The following is a 16,622-nucleotide window of genomic DNA, read 5'->3' on the forward strand; positions in this document are numbered from 1 at the left end:
TTTCGGAGATAATGATCTCGACTTCCACACATTCTTCAAGGCTCCCACGATTTTCACCCCCTCCCCCACCCTATGATTCACTTCTGCTTCCACGGTTCCATCCGCTGCCAGATCCACTCCCAGATATCTAAAACATAAAGAATTATAACCTTAATATTAGTGAAGGTCTATACAAATTGGATAACTTCATTGTTGATAAAATTTGGAAACAATTCACCTTCTTGTCCACATAATAAGTTTATGATATGCTCGTTGTCTGTCTTGGACAATCACTTGTTTACCAAATGGCATCCTAGCTACGTCTCTTCATTGTATATCAACTGACTGTTATATTTCTTTCTCGTATCTCCGCTGATGATGTGATTATTACACGAAAGTGCACTTGGAAACTTATTGTGTTTCATTTTCCCTGTGGACTCATAGGAATATACTTGATCATGCACAAAATAATGATCCTTTCCAAACACATACATAAATACACATTGTTACATTCATACTTGCTGCCTTCATCCATTCCTGTAGCTACCCTGCCACACAGGATATAGAGAGCCCCCCCTTACATCAGCGAGGTACCGCCAGGAAACAGAGAAAGATCCATCCACTCATATACAGACATACATACATACATACATGCACATACATGTGTATATACATACTTTTACATACATACATACACATTATTATTATTATACTTTGTCGCTGTCTCCCACATTAGCGAGGTAGCACAAGGAAACAGACAAAAGAATGGCCCAAACCACCCACATACAAATGTATATACATACACATCCACACACGCACATATACATACCTATACATCTCAACGTATACACATATATACATAAATATATACACATGTACATAATTCATACTGTCTGCCTTTATTCATTCCCGTTGTCACCCTACCACACATGAAATGACAACCCCCTCCCCCCAAATGTGCACAAGGTATTGCTAGGAAAAGACAAAAAAAGGCCACATTCATTCACACTCAGTCTCTAGCTGTCATGTATAATGCACCAAAACCACAGCTCCCTTTCCACATCCAGGCCCAACAAAACTTTCCATGGTTTGCCCCAGATGCCATGGTTCAATCCATTGACAACACGTTGACCCCGGTATACCACATCGTTCCAATTCACTCTATTCCTTGCACGCCTTTAACCCTCCTGCATGTTCAGGCCCCGATCACTCAAAATCTTTTTCACTCCATCTTTCCACCTCCAATTTGGTCTCCTACTTCTCCTAGTTCCCTCCACCTCTGACACATATATCCTCTTGGTCAATCTTTCCTCACTCATTCTCTCCATGTGACCAAACCATTTCAAAACACCCTCTTCTGCTCTCTCAACCACACTCTCTTTATTACCACACCTCTCTCTTACCCTTTCATTTCTTACTCGATCAAACCACCTCACACCACATATTGTCCTCAAACATCTCATTTCCAACACATCCACCCTCCTCTGCACAACTCTATCTATAGCCAACGCCTTGCAACCATATAACACTGTTGGAACCAATATTCCTTCAAACATACCCATTTTTGCTTTCCAAGATAATGTTCTCGACTTCCACACATTTTTCAATGCTCACAGAACTTTCGCCCACTCCCCCACCCTGTGATTCACTTCCGCTTCCATGGTTCCATCCGCTACCAAATCCACTCCCAGATATCTAAAACATTTCTCTTCCTCAAGTTTTTCTCCATTCAAACTTACCTCCCAACTGACTTGTCCCTCAAACCTACTGTACCTAATAACCTTGCTCTTATTCACATTTACTCTCAGCTTTCTTCTTTCACACACTTTACCAAACTCAGTCACATACACATACACAGACATATTCATATATACACTTGTACATCTTCAAGCTTGTCTTCTTCCATTCCTGGTGGCACCCTACCCCATAGGATACAGCACTGCCAAGAAAACAGACAAAAAAGGCCACATGAATTCACACTCAGTCTCTAGCTGTTATGTGTAATGCACCAAAACTACAGCTCCCTATCCACATCCAGGCCCTACAGACCTTTTCCTGATTTACCGCAGACATTAACACTAGCCTGAGTCAGGTACTCATTTTGTTGACCAACCCCTAGGGGTGGATGAACACCTGAATTGACTGTGAACCAACTACCGCAACCAGGATTCGAACCTATGTGCTCATCAATGAGCAGCCTGTGAATGCTTCACGGTCAGAAACATAAACCGCTACACTTACTTCAATAAGGTACTAAAAGCCCACTTTCATGTCACCACTGAATTCCTGTAAAAAATTCCCTATCTGGACTTTATCTGCTACATAATTCTGTTACTCTATAGACTATGGAAAACAATGATACAACACATTTTGTAAGAAACCTTGTATCTACTAGACAAAATATGTAAGTCTGTGTGTTTATGACTTTTAAAAGACACATCATATGCAACTGCTGCAAGCTCAGATTTATTCATTTTCTTAAAAAAGGGGGCTTAAATGGAAAGAACTATTCATATAATACATCTTCCCTATTCTTAAGTTGCATATGGCTTGAATGCTGCTTTGGCAATGAGGGCATATGAAGCTGCTGGGTAAACCATGGAAAGGTCTGTGGATCCTGGCTGTCGACTGGGTGCTGTGGTTTTGGTGCATTACACAACTAGAGAATGGATGCGAGTGAATGAGTCCATTTCTTCAGCTGGTCCTGATGCTACCTTACTATTGCAGGAATTGGAGGAAATCAAAATTGCTTGGGGGTTTTCCTACACAAAAGAGAGTGTAAAAAATTCTTCAAAAAGAATATTGTTTTCCAGACCACTGTCTTGTCTGTGCTGTGTTAAGTTTTGAGAATATTCTTACAGTTTAAATGTTTGCAAAATCATCTCAACTAAGTGGCAACCTTCCCTCTTGACAATGGTCACGGTAGACCTGGGCCTTTGAAGTCTGCTTTTAAACATATATACTCCGGTCCGATGGATATGAGACTCTTCAATGCTTAAAAAACTTATGAGTCCAGGGAAGAAAGAGCTCACTCATGTTGCAGGTTTCTCAACCAGAATATGTCCTAACAGCCCAAAGACCATCATCAACCTAGGTCTGCAAGCCTTGCACTGCACTATTTCCTCTGAGGAGTGAACCACTTGTCAGATTTTCTCCTGGAGTCAACATATATGTTCCTCCTTGTCAATCATCTTATCAGGGAACAACCTTCTCATCCCCATATATCCGTCCTGGACAGTCCGCACTCTCTTCAGGTTTTTGTCAAATGCTTCACGCACTTCCCTAATTGCCCTGTCTGTGGCTAAGTAAACTTATTTCTGTAGCTTTGTTTACAAACTTACTCTGATTACCTGAGTTAGAGTTACCAGATTTCTGTCCTGCTCCTCCTGTCCCCAATCAGGGACTTTTCCTTCAATCTTAGAATGGTGTCCTAGTTCCTGCTCCTTATCTCCTTCATTGTTCATCATTCCTTTAGTGATGGGAAGACTGGTTACGTGAATAATCCTATGTTTTCCCTTGCAGTACATACATTCACTTAATTCCACATCGTGGGTATGAAGCTTTCCACACAAGGTATTCTCAAAAAGGCATGTAAACAGCAACAGACCAAAGGGCCTTTCCCCTGGAGTCCTTAAATTCACAGAATCCCACACTGCAGGTATCAAGTTTTCACAGAGGATGCTACTATATAGGAACGTAAACTGTAACAGACCATCAAGGTCTTTTGATGGTGTCTGTGATAGTGGTAGAGATCAAAAATGTAAAAATTAGTGAAGAAAGATTATGAAAGCAAACAGCTGGCTCAAAAAGAAATGCCTGAAAACTTTGTGTAGCAAAGGAAACACAAAAAAATAATGTCAATATCAATCTTACTAACATGCTCCTCCACAGAGTTCTTCATAGCATCAACTTCTCTTATTAGTTCCTTGCACTTTTCATGGCCCTACATAATGCCCTTAAGTTTCATTATATCCTGAATGAGGAGGATGTAAAGACTCTTTGGTAATTTGCTGCTTCTGTCAATACAGAACTCAAGTATTATTCAAATCTATATCAATTCAAGCATAAAGAGAATTCTTTAACATTATACCTACATCTCTCTGACCATATTGACAAAATAACCCTACTTACTGGCCTCATATTCTCAAAATCCACAACTTCCTCTTAAGATTGTTACTTCATACTTCTTTATCACTCACTTTTCCTCCTATTTATGTATTCCAATAAGTTCTGTTTTCTTCTTTAAGGGTACTTGTTGCAAATCCCATTTTCTTAAAAATTCTTATCACTTTGCAGTGTAAGAATTTGGTGTCTCACCTAAATGACAACATATAAATCTTTTTCTTTATGATCTAAATTTTATTACTAGGTACTGATTATCACATGGGGGAGTGCTGATGGGAACCAACCATTTATGGACCATTCTGTAAATGCCAACATGCTCTGAATGTGGGAACTGTATATCCCATGTTTTTCTCACCCAATTCTACATAATATTCATCATACCAAAGTGCAATAATTACCATCAAGCCTGCATCATTCATACCTTAGTTTTAACTTTCCTTCCAGTGTCTGCATCAAGGGTCATCTTCTCAGTCTCTACCATGAAATAGTCATCAAGACTAAGGATGCGGGGTGGGCCACCTCCATTTTCTACTTCTCGATCCTGAATGATTAAATGTATGAGAAAAGAATGAATAGATTCTAAATTACTACACATGCAATCTAAGTTCACCATCCATCCAAACTTTGCAATTCAGCTCACTAACTTGATCTATTCTGCATGTTAATGCAAAGGCAATCAATTCATTGTACCTCCTTTCAAAATAAAAATCCATCACCTTACTCCAACAAATATCTACCATCAGCTTCCTTTTTTACACATCATGAAAGACACATTCACCATTTTATGTAATTTCTGCTTATTCTCTACTACTCACACAACATCATACCATCCCCAAACTAACTACCAAAAAGTGGATCTTCCTGACTAATCTAAGCTTTGCTCCTTCTTTTTCTATTCTTGCTTTCACCTCTCTCACTACTCTGTTCATATCCTGAATGTTGAAACTTAAACCTGGAAATCCAAGGAGGTTACCCAGGTCCATCACTTAAGATCACAGGGCATGAAATGTAATGGTGAGTGTCTTTTAGGAACAGGTATCAGCAGGGCAGTTGAGGAATAGGGGTTTGATATCTTGAGGGCATGGGAAGCACCCTGAGAACGATGAATCCTGTGATATGTTGTATCAATATTCATAATGCTACAGATATGGGTGGTGTCAGATGCAAACTGGAAAATGCAACTCCTACATGTCAAGGGAAAGCAGTTACAGATAGGTGTTTATCTCGTAAATCAGAGTTTACGACTAAGCTGCAACACAACTTTTCAGTGTCTGCCATATCATTTCGAAAAGAAAGCATTTTGTAAATGTAATGTTTATTCGGGATTTTGCGGACCTGCAAGTATAAGTATAAGAAATGTTAAGCTGAGTCATTTTCACTGGTGTTGCTTGTGGTACAATGTTATTTCTTTCAGCTACATATTCCTCTAGCATAATTATCTATTGTAGATATGAAAGACTATGGATTAATAGTGTAATGGAAGTGACTAAATGCAGAGTAAATAAAGAACAAGGGTAATTTTTGAAACGGTAAGGGAAGCGTGGATCAGATTTTCATGCTTGGAACAATTGTAGAAAAGTATCTAACAAAAGGTAAGAAGCCTTCCGCATGTTTTAAGGATCTGCAGAAAGTGTAAGACACAGATGAGCAGAATGATTCATGGCATGTGTTATGGATATATGGGGAAGGGAGACAACTGCTGAATGGTGTAAAACCTTCTATGGAGGAGAATGCATGCGTAAGAGTGTATGGTGAGTTGAACAAACGTTTCAGTATACACGTGGATGTGAGGCAGGGCTATGTGTTGTCACTGTGGCATTTAAATATATATATTTTGAGTGACTGTGGCCTGAAAATATAAAAGGGTGAAAGGCGTGCAAGGAAGAGAGTGAACTGGAATGATGTGGCATACTGGGGTCAACGTGCTGTCAAGGAATTGATGGATGGAACCATGGAAGTGGAAATGAGTCACACTGCCTAAGCCAACACCACTAAACCACACACACCGCCTACGTCAACACTACAGACTCACACACAGTTTCCTGGTGCTACACTGCTAATGGGGGAAATGGATATCATGTAAGAATATACATATATCATCTCTGGGGACAGGGGAGAAAGAATACTGCCCATGTATTCCCTGCATAATTTAGAAGGCAACTAAAAGACTGCCTAGGCCAATACCACATAACCACACACACTGTCTATGTTGACACTACAGACCTAAACACTCCAACACAGAAGATCTATACACAATCTAGGTCAATACTACAGAACCACACAATGGCTATGTTAATGCCACAGAATCTTACACTATCTAGATCAACACCACAGGACCACACAATGGCCACATCAACATTACACAACCACACACTGTCTATGTCAACACCACAGAACCAAACATTGGCTACAACAATACCATAGAACCACAAACCATCTACTTCAACACCACAGAACCACACTGTCTATGTCAGTATCCAAGAACCACACTGTCTATGTCAGTATCCAAGAACCATGCACTTGTTATATCAACACCACAGAAGTACACACTGGCTATGTCAACACTACAGAACCACACACTGGTTACATCAACAACAAAGAACCACACATCATCTAGGTCAACACTACAGCACTATCAAGTTCAAAACTTGGACCCACATTCTGCCTAAGCGAACACCGAATAACTACAAACTGCCTAGACCAACACTACAGAACCAAACACCACCAAATCACACAGTGCTTGGGCCAATACTGCACACCTACACACAACCTATATCAATGCCACAGGACCACAAATGCTGCCTAAGCTAACACTACAGACTCACATGCTGCCTAAGCCAGCAATGAAAACCCACACACTGTCAAGGTTAATACCACAGAATCACATAATGCTTAAGTCAACACTACAGACACTTACACTACCTATGTCAGTGCCAGAGACCCATAAGCAGATAAAACGGGGAAGATGCACTAAAAAACAAAGCTATATCTAGAAAAGACATAAACATAATACTAAAACACCTTGGCTCCTACAAAGTTCATGGTCCTGATGAAATTTCAAAACATGAGCAGATGAGCTAGATAAACCTCCTAAAATCCTGTTCAAGATGTCACTGGAGTGCTAAGGAAATGGAAATGAGTGAATGTCATACCTATCTATAAAAAACAAGACTAGACAAAAGCAATGAACTAAATGCCAGTCTTACAAATAAGTGCTACCTGTATGATTCTAGAAAAATGAATAGACAGCAAATGGATGAATTTCTACAAAGGAGAAATTACCTAAGTAAGAGAAAGTATGGATTTAGGGAAAGGTCATATGTAACAAACCCCGTAGATTTCTATGAAAGAGTAAGCTCTGTCTTAGACAAAAGGTAAAGTGGGTGGACTGTTTGTATCTGGACTGCCAGGAAGCATTTGATATAACACTATATGGGAAGCTGAATAAGAACCTAGAACACCAGGCAAAAGAAAAGTGAAACAGATTACATGAATGTACATGGGGACCTACACAGACTCTAAAGTTGGTTTGATATATGACTGATAAAATTCAACTCTAGCCAATGTAGAATAATGAAGATGGGACAGAATGCCTTACTATGACTATCATCTAGCAGGATATAAGCTTAAGGATTCTACATATGAGAAAAACATGGGAGCTGCATCATCACTAACCTATTACCAGAGTCCGACATTGGGAGAAAGATTAAGAACACATACACTATCCGCAGATAATTATCATTAGAATAGTATTAAGTATCCCTGGAGTTAGGGGAGAAAGATTACTTCCCATGTATTCCCTGTGTGTCGTAGAAGGCGACTAAAAGGGGAGGGAGTGGGTGGCTGGAAATCCTTCCCTCTGTTTTTTTTCTAATTTTCCAAAAGAAGGAAGAGAGAAGGGGGCCAGGTGAGGATATTCCCTTAGAGCCCAGTCCTCTGTTCCTAATGCTACCTTGCTAATGTGGGAAATGGCAAATAGTATGAAAGTATTAAGTATATGGATAAAGAACTGTTTAGCAAGCTGTTCATATTCAGCAGAGAATATGCCTCTCAAATTTGGTCACTGTATTTTAAGAAGTGCAAAGGGCTAAGAAAAAAGGTCTAGGGGAGGGTAACAAACAATTATGACAGTTAAGCTAATAGGAAAGGCTGGAGGCTTTAGATTTGCCCATCTAGGAAAATACAAGAATGAGAGACAACCTGAACACAACCACTGCGTTTATAAAACAAATCAAAGACATAAAGAGTGAACAGTTCTCTGAGCAATATAGGGATGGGGTAAACCGACAAAATAACATGAAGTAAAATCTTGTTAAAAAAGCTGAAATGAAGTTCTTTTATAGCATGAAAATGGTGGATGAATGGAATATGATGATTAAACACATGGTTAATGCAGACAGCACACATAAATCTAAAAAGTTCTATGACAACTGAAAATGTTCAAGAGATGGGACCTCATTTGTGCAAAACTTCCTCCCTGTACAGTAAAAGTAAGGAATTAAAAGTAAGTAATTTTATCCCCTCTAGCTGCCATGTATAACGCTCAAAAATCAGCTGCCATGTATAACGCTCAAAAATCAGAGCCCCTTATATATAGCCAAACCCCACAGACCTTCCTGTGGTTTTCTTGACCACTTCACATGTCCTGCTTCACCGCACTGACAAAATGTCATCCCCTGTACATGGCACTGGCACAATTTTACCTATTCTGTGTATGCCATACACCCTCCAGCAGATTCAGGCCCCAATAACTCAAAGCATCTAACTCTCCATCATTCCACCTCCATTTTGGTCTCAACCTCATCGCCATTTCTCCTCCACTTCTTAAATACATACTATTTTAGTTAGCCTCTCCTAACTCATTCTCTCCATCTGTACAACTCATATTCTTATCATAAAACTGGGCGGAAGCATTAGGCAGAAGCAGTCAGTAGGAATGTTAGGTAGGAGCCCTCTGCCAGTGGCCTATTCAGGGTGATGCACCAAAGTTTAAGAAGCAGCACTAGAATTCACTAGTTATGAAGACCCTATTGCCATGGCCACCACCTTGAGGGAGTTCCAGATGGGAACAGGCATCCGAGATACAGATAGATACATAAACAATACAACTTTCTTATCCGTATTCTTTGTTATAACCACATCTTAGCCTGTTAGACTTTATTTGATATGCCCTCCTCACACCTCATATTGTCCTTAAACATTTCATTTCCAATATATATACATCTTCCTCTGTACTTTCTGATCTATGGCCCACCTCTCCACTCCATCAAACACAGGTAAGACTAATGGTCTGTATCAAACACTTCTGTCTTTGCCCTTACAGAGAATGACCTCTCTCTCTCTCTGTACATATACTCCTCAATGTGCTTAAGATATTAGCCACTTCATCTGCCCTATGGCATCCTTCAGCTTCTATGGTTCCATTCACAGCCATATCCACTCCCAGGCATCTAAAACACCCCACTTCCTCCAGGTTCTTTCTATCTAAACTTACACTCCTACCAACCTGTCTCTCTTCCCTGGAACTTTATAACCTTACTTTTATTTACAAGAAATTCAACCTTTCTCCTTTCTCACACTCTCTTAAAACTTGGATACCAGCAGCTTCTGTAGTGTCTTACTCAAGCCATGAACTAGAGCTGTGTCATCAACAAACTGACCCTCTAACCCTTAAAGATTGCAAACTCACTCCTCTCTCCAAGACCCCTCACATCTACCTCGCTCACCACCTTATCCATACTCAGATTAAGCAGCCATAGTTACACCATAGAGCATTGTGGAAGACCCATCTTCACAAGAACCACTCACCCTCCTCTCTTACAACTTGCAGACTCGCCTTAAGCTCTTGTTGAAAGCTTCTCACAGCTTATAATAACTTTCCTCTAAAATAAGAATAACAATAATATTTACTAAATCCATATACCTTAATCATCCGGGCCATGGTGGTCTTGCCAGAGCCAGGTGGTCCACGGAGAATAATGACAATCTTTGGAGGCCGCATGAAACGGCCAGGTATTGACACTAAATCATCAATGGTAACAACCTCTCCAATGACCTCTGGTTCAGGGATTAGTGGTGGAGGTGGTGGTGCAGGTGATTCGTGTGAGAGGTCTGCCAATGCTGTTTGTCTGAGGGAGAGATATGTAACTGTAAAGAAACTTCTAGTGCGTCTGTAGATTCTTAGTAATATACATCACATGCTGATATAAAAGCTATAGACGAGAGAAACTACAATATTGTTTCACAGTTAAGCACTGGGTAAACCAAAACACTTACCTCATTCTATCCTTCTGTAAGACTCACGCACATATGACATTAATTTTTCATTAGCTATTAGTTACTATCATTTTACTGTAAGTTATATATAGTTAGATGCATCACATAGAATGTTTCCATGGGCTCACTGTTAATCAGGATGTTTGAACACGTAAGAGCTGATCTGCTGTTTGAACACGTTGTTGAATGGGTGTTGAAAGACTCCAATATAACAGCCCCTGCCAGTGTTACCTGAGGGGACACACTGGCCAGACTTGTCACACCGTTCACTAGTGTGTGTCATAGCGTGTCATAAGACTATAGCCCACAATTCTACAGATGTATGTACATATTTTTTCTAATAAATCTACAAAGGCCACCTGATCTTCATTGAGTACCACAAATGAAGAAAGACCTGATCTCCTTCCGATCAACTCAACCTTACAAATGGCAGCAGCGGTGCAAGAACCTACGTGACCACGAATGACCATCACACATACTACATATTTCTATGTCTGGTGTTCCCAGCATTCATACAAGTCTACCTAACACAGTCCTAGCACTCGCTCCAGTGGAAGAAAGGGCGGAATCCACAGCCAGCTATGTGATCCATCACCTATACCTCCCTGCATTGAAGGTATACCACCCTGCATTGAAGGTATGTCTTTATTGCAATGCTGAAGGTATGTCTTTATTGCAATGCTGACACTCTACCACTGGCAAGGGAAACCAACACAGTGCCACAGTCGGGCAGTGCTGTCATCAAATCCAGACGTCTCAAGCAAGGTCGGTGATCCTGCCCACACCAACTTAGACCGAAGGTCATCTCGTTGACTGCTCCAGAGACACGTCATCATCATCCGTGGCAATATCCCAGATGTCAGCATCGCGTGATCCTGCCCCTTCTCATTTCAAAAGTCTTGAGAGAGTATTCCTACAACTTCGGAATGCAAAACTAAAAATCAAGTTATCCAAATGCTCCTTTGTACAAACAAAAATTAATTATTTAGGTCACACTATTGATGAAAATGGTATTCAACCAAATGCAGATAAAGTAAAAAATTATAGAATGGCCAGTCCCTTCCACAACAGACAAAGTCAAATCCTTCCTTGGTTTAACAGGATATTATCAAAGATTTATTGCTAATTTTGCAAAGATTGCAGTCACTCACTTCACTTTTGAAATGGAGTTAAATTCTAGTGGACTACAGTGCAAGAGAATGCGTTTAACTTACTCAAAAAATATATGATTGAGGTGCTTATCCTTCGGTTCCCCAACTTTGAGAAACCCTTCATTTTGCACACAGATGCTTGCAAACAGGGTCTTTGAGGTGTACTTACGCAGATGTCAAATAAGGGTAGACTTTTTTCCATAGTTTATGTGAGTCATTCATGTTCAAAGACAGAATTGAAACATTTAATAACTGAGTTAGAAGGCCTTGCAGTAGTTGGGGCACTCAAACATTTTAAAGAATATAGAGTTGGGGAGAAAGAGTATCATTAAATTTTAGGGAGAATAAAAAGATGTTCTGGAAGGAGGTAAATAAAGTGCGTAAGACAAGGGAGCAAATGGGAACTTCAGTGAAGGGCGCAAATGGGGAGGTGATAACAAGTAGTGGTGATGTGAGAAGGAGATGGAGTGAGTATTTTGAAGGTTTGTTGAATGAGTTTGATGATAGAGTGGGAGATATAGGGTGTTTTGGTCGAGGTGGTGTGCAAAGTGAGAGGGTTAGGGAAAATGATTTGGTAAATAGAGAAGAGGTAGTAAAAGCTTTGTGGAAGATGAAAGCCGGCAAGGCAGCAGGTTTGGATGGTATTGCAGTGGAATTTATTAAATAAGGGGGTGACTGTATTATTGACTGGTTGGTAAGGTTATTTGATGTATGTATGACTCATGGTGAGGTGCCTGAGGATTGGCGGAATTCATGCATAGTGCCATTGTATAAAGGCAAAGGGGATAAGAGTGAGTGCTCAAATTACAGAGGAAAAAGTTTGTTGAGTATTCCTGGTAAATTATATGGGAGGGTATTGATTGAGAGGGTGAAGGCATGTACAGAGCATCAGATTGGGGAAGAGCAGTGTGGTTTCAGAAGTGGTAGAGGATGTGTGGATCAGGTGTTTGCTTTGAAGAATGTATGTGAGAAATACTTAGAAAAGCAAATGGATTTGTATGTAGCATTTATGGATCTGGAGAAGGCATATGATAGAGTTGATAGAGATGCTCTGTGGAAGGTATTAAGAATATATGGTGTGGGAGGCAAGTTGTTAGAAGCAGTGAAAAGTTTTTATCGAGGATGTAAGGCATGTGTACGTGTAAGAAGAGTGGAAAGTGATTGGTTCTCAGTGAATGTAGGTTTGCGGCAGGGGTGTGTGATGTCTCCATGGTTGTTTAATTTGTTTATGGATGGGGTTGTTAGGGAGATGAATGCAAGATATTTGGAAAGAGGGGCAAGTATGAAGTCTGTTGGGGATGAGAGAGCTTGGGAAGTGAGTCAGTTGTTGTTCGCTGATGATACAGCACTGGTGGCTGATTCATGTGAGAAACTGCAGAAGCTGGTGACTGAGTTTGGTAAAGTGTGTGAAAGAAGAAAGTTAAGAGTAAATGTGAATAAGAGCAAGGTTATTAGGTACAGTAGGGTTGAGGGTCAAGTCAATTGGGAGGTAAGTTTGAATGGAGAAAAACTGGAGGAAGTAAAGTGTTTTAGATATCTGGGAGTGGATCTGGCAGCGGATGGAACCATGGAAGCGGAAGTGGATCATAGGGTGGGGGAGGGGGCGAAAATTCTGGGAGCCTTGAAGAATGTGTGGAAGTCAAGAACATTATCTCGGAAAGCAAAAATGGGTATGTTTGAAGGAATAGTGGTTCCAACAATGTTGTATGGTTGCGAGGCGTGGGCTATGGATAGAGTTGTGCGCAGAAGGATGGATGTGCTGGAAATGAGATGTTTGAGGACAATGTGTGGTGTGAGGTGGTTTGATCGAGTAAGTAACGTAAGGGTAAGAGAGATGTGTGGAAATAAAAAGAGCGTGGTTGAGAGAGCAGAAGAGGGTGTTTTGAAATGGTTTGGGCACATGGAGAGAATGAGTGAGGAAAGATTGACCAAGAGGATATATGTGTCGGAGGTGGAGGGAACGAGGAGAAGTGGGAGACCAAATTGGAGGTGGAAAGATGGAGTGAAAAAGATTTTGTGTGATCGGGGCCTGAACATGCAGGAGGGTGAAAGGAGGGCAAGGAATAGAGTGAATTGGATCGATGTGGTATATCGGGGTTGACGTGCTGTCAGTGGATTGAATCAGGGCATGTGAAGCATCTGGGGTAAACCATGGAAAGCTGTGTAGGTATGTATATTTGCGTGTGTGGACATATGTATATACATGTGTATTGGGGTGGGTTGGGCCATTTCTTTCGTCTGTTTACTTGCGATACCTCGCAAACACGGGAGACAGCGGCAAAAAAAAAAAAAAAAAATGTAGCATTTATGGATCTGGAGAAGACATATGATAGAGTTCATAGAGATGCTCTGTGGAAGGTATTATGAATATATGGCGTGGGAGGCAAGTTGTTAGAAGCAGTGAAAAGTTTTCATTGAGGATGTAAGGCATGTGTACGTGTAGGAGGAGAGGAAAGGGATTGGTTCTCAGTGAATGTAGGTTTGCGGCAGGGGTGTGTGATGTCTCCATGGTTGTTTAATTTGTTTATGGATGGGGTTGTTAGGGAGGCGAATGCAAGAGTTTTGGAAAGAGGGGCAAGTATGAAGTCTGTTGTGGATGAGAGAGCTTGGGAAGTGAGTCAGTTGTTGTTCGCTGATGATACAGCGCTGGTGGCTGATTCATGTGAGAAACTGCAAAAGCTGGTGACTGAGTTTGGTAAAGTGTGTGAAAGAAGAAAGTTAAGAGTAAATGTGAATAAGAGCAAGGTTATTAGGTACAGTAGGGTTGAGGGTCAAGTCAATTGGGAGGTGAGTTTGAATGGAGAAAAACTGGAGGAAGTAAAGTGTTTTAGATATCTGGGAGTGGATCTGGCAGTGGATGGAACCATGGAAGCGAAAGTGAATCATAGGGTGTGGGAGGGGGCGAAAATCCTGGGAGCCTTGAAGAATGTGTGGAAGTCGAGAACATTATCTCCGAAAGCAAAAATGGCTATGTTTGAAGGAATAGTGGTTCCAACAATGTTGTATGGTTGCGAGGCGTGGGCTATGGATAGAGTTGTGCGCAGAAGGATGGATGTGCTGGAAATGAGATGTTTGAGGACAATGTGTGGTGTGAGGTGGTTTGATCGAGTAAGTAACGTAAGGGTAAGAGAGATGTGTGGAAATAAAAAGAGCGTGGTTGAGAGAGCAGAAGAGGGTGTTTTGAAATGGTTTGGGCACATGGAGAGAATGAGTGAGGAAAGATTGACCAAGAGGATATATGTGTCGGAGGTGGAGGGAACGAGGAGAAGTGGGAGACCAAATTGGAGGTGGAAAGATGGAGTGAAAAAGATTTTGTGTGATCGGGGCCTGAACATGCAGGAGGGTGAAAGGAGGGCAAGGAATAGAGTGAATTGGATCGATGTGGTATATCGGGGTTGACGTGCTGTCAGTGGATTGAATCAGGGCATGTGAAGCATCTGGGGTAAACCATGGAAAGCTGTGTAGGTATGTATATTTGCGTGTGTGGACATATGTATATACATGTGTATTGGGGTGGGTTGGGCCATTTCTTTCGTCTGTTTACTTGCGCTACCTCGCAAACACGGGAGACCGGCAAAAAAAAAAAAAAAAATGTAGCATTTATGGATCTGGAGAAGGCATATGATAGAGTTGATAGAGATGCTCTGTGGAAGGTATTATGAATATATGGCGTGGGAGGCAAGTTGTTAGAAGCAGTGAAAAGTTTTCATCGAGGATGTAAGGCATGTGTACGTGTAGGAAGAGAGGAAAGGGATTGGTTCTCAGTGAATGTAGGTTTGCGGCAGGGGTGTGTGATGTCTCCATGGTTGTTTAATTTGTTTATGGATGGGGTTGTTAGGGAGGCGAATGCAAGAGTTTTGGAAAGAGGGGCAAGTATGAAGTCTGTTGTGGATGAGAGAGCTTGGCAAGTGAGTCAGTTGTTGTTCGCTGATGATACAGCGCTGGTGGCTGATTCATGTGAGAAACTGCAAAAGCTGGTGACTGAGTTTGGTAAAGTGTGTGAAAGAAGAAAGTTAAGAGTAAATGTGAATAAGAGCAAGGTTATTAGGTACAGTAGGGTTGAGGGTCAAGTCAATTGGGAGGTGAGTTTGAATGGAGAAAAACTGGAGGAAGTAAAGTGTTTTAGATATCTGGGAGTGGATCTGGCAGTGGATGGAACCATGGAAGCGAAAGTGAATCATAGGGTGTGGGAGGGGGCGAAAATCCTGGGAGCCTTGAAGAATGTGTGGAAGTCGAGAACATTATCTCCGAAAGCAAAAATGGCTATGTTTGAAGGAATAGTGGTTCCAACAATGTTGTATGGTTGCGAGGCGTGGGCTATGGATAGAGTTCTGCGCAGGAGGATGGATGTGCTGGAAATGAGATGTTTGAGGACAATATGTGGTGTGAGGTGGTTTGATCGAGTAAGTAATGTAAGGGTAAGAGAGATGTGTGGAAATAAAAAGAGCGTGGTTGAGAGAGCAGAAGAGGGTGTTTTGAAATGGTTTGGGCACATGGAGAGAATGAGTGAGGAAAGATTGACCAGAGGATATATGTGTCGGAGGTGGAGAGAATGAGTGAGGAAAGATTGACCAAGAGGATATATGTGTCGGAGGTGGAGGGAACGAGGAGAAGTGGGAGACCAAATTGGAGGTGGAAAGATGGAGTGAATAAGATTTTGTGTGATCGGGGCCTGAACATGCAGGAGGGTGAAAGGAGGGCAAGGAATAGAGTGAATTGCATCGATGTGGTATACCGGGGTTGACGTGCTGTCAGTGGATTGAATCAGGGCATGTGAAGCGTCTGGGGTAAACCATGGAAAGTTGTGTGGGGCCTGGATGTGGAAAGGGAGCTGTGGTTTCGGGCATTATTGCATGACAGCTAGAGACTGAGTGTGAACGAATGGGGCCTTTGTTGTCTTTTCCTAGTGCTACCTCGCACACATGAGGGGGGAGGGGGATGGTATTCCATGTGTGGCGAGGTGGCGGTGGGAATGAATAAAGGCAGACAGTGTGAATTGTGTGCATGGGTATATATGTATGTGTCTGTGTGTGTATATATATATGTGTATATTGAGATGTATAGTTATGTATATTTGCGTGTGTGGACGTG

The 16,622-nt window shown here is 41.3% G+C and overlaps 1 protein-coding gene across 5 annotated transcripts in view; it reads right to left on the minus strand.

The window, feature by feature from the left end:
* The window catches only part of LOC139751988 (uncharacterized), a 381,942-nt gene that overhangs the window by 60,611 nt on the left and 304,709 nt on the right, over positions 1-16,622 (minus strand). For all 5 annotated transcript variants that reach the window (XM_071667739.1, XM_071667742.1, XM_071667740.1 and 2 more), the window contains 2 exons: positions 10,028-10,232; positions 4,526-4,645 (listed from right to left, as the gene is read on the minus strand). In XM_071667739.1, coding sequence (XP_071523840.1) covers positions 4,526-4,645; positions 10,028-10,232 — 325 coding nt within the window. The remainder of the gene's footprint in view (positions 1-4,525; positions 4,646-10,027; positions 10,233-16,622) is intronic.

This window comes from Panulirus ornatus, chromosome 12 (genome assembly GCF_036320965.1).
Source record: "Panulirus ornatus isolate Po-2019 chromosome 12, ASM3632096v1, whole genome shotgun sequence".
In the NCBI taxonomy this organism is placed as follows: Eukaryota; Metazoa; Arthropoda; class Malacostraca; order Decapoda; family Palinuridae; genus Panulirus; species Panulirus ornatus.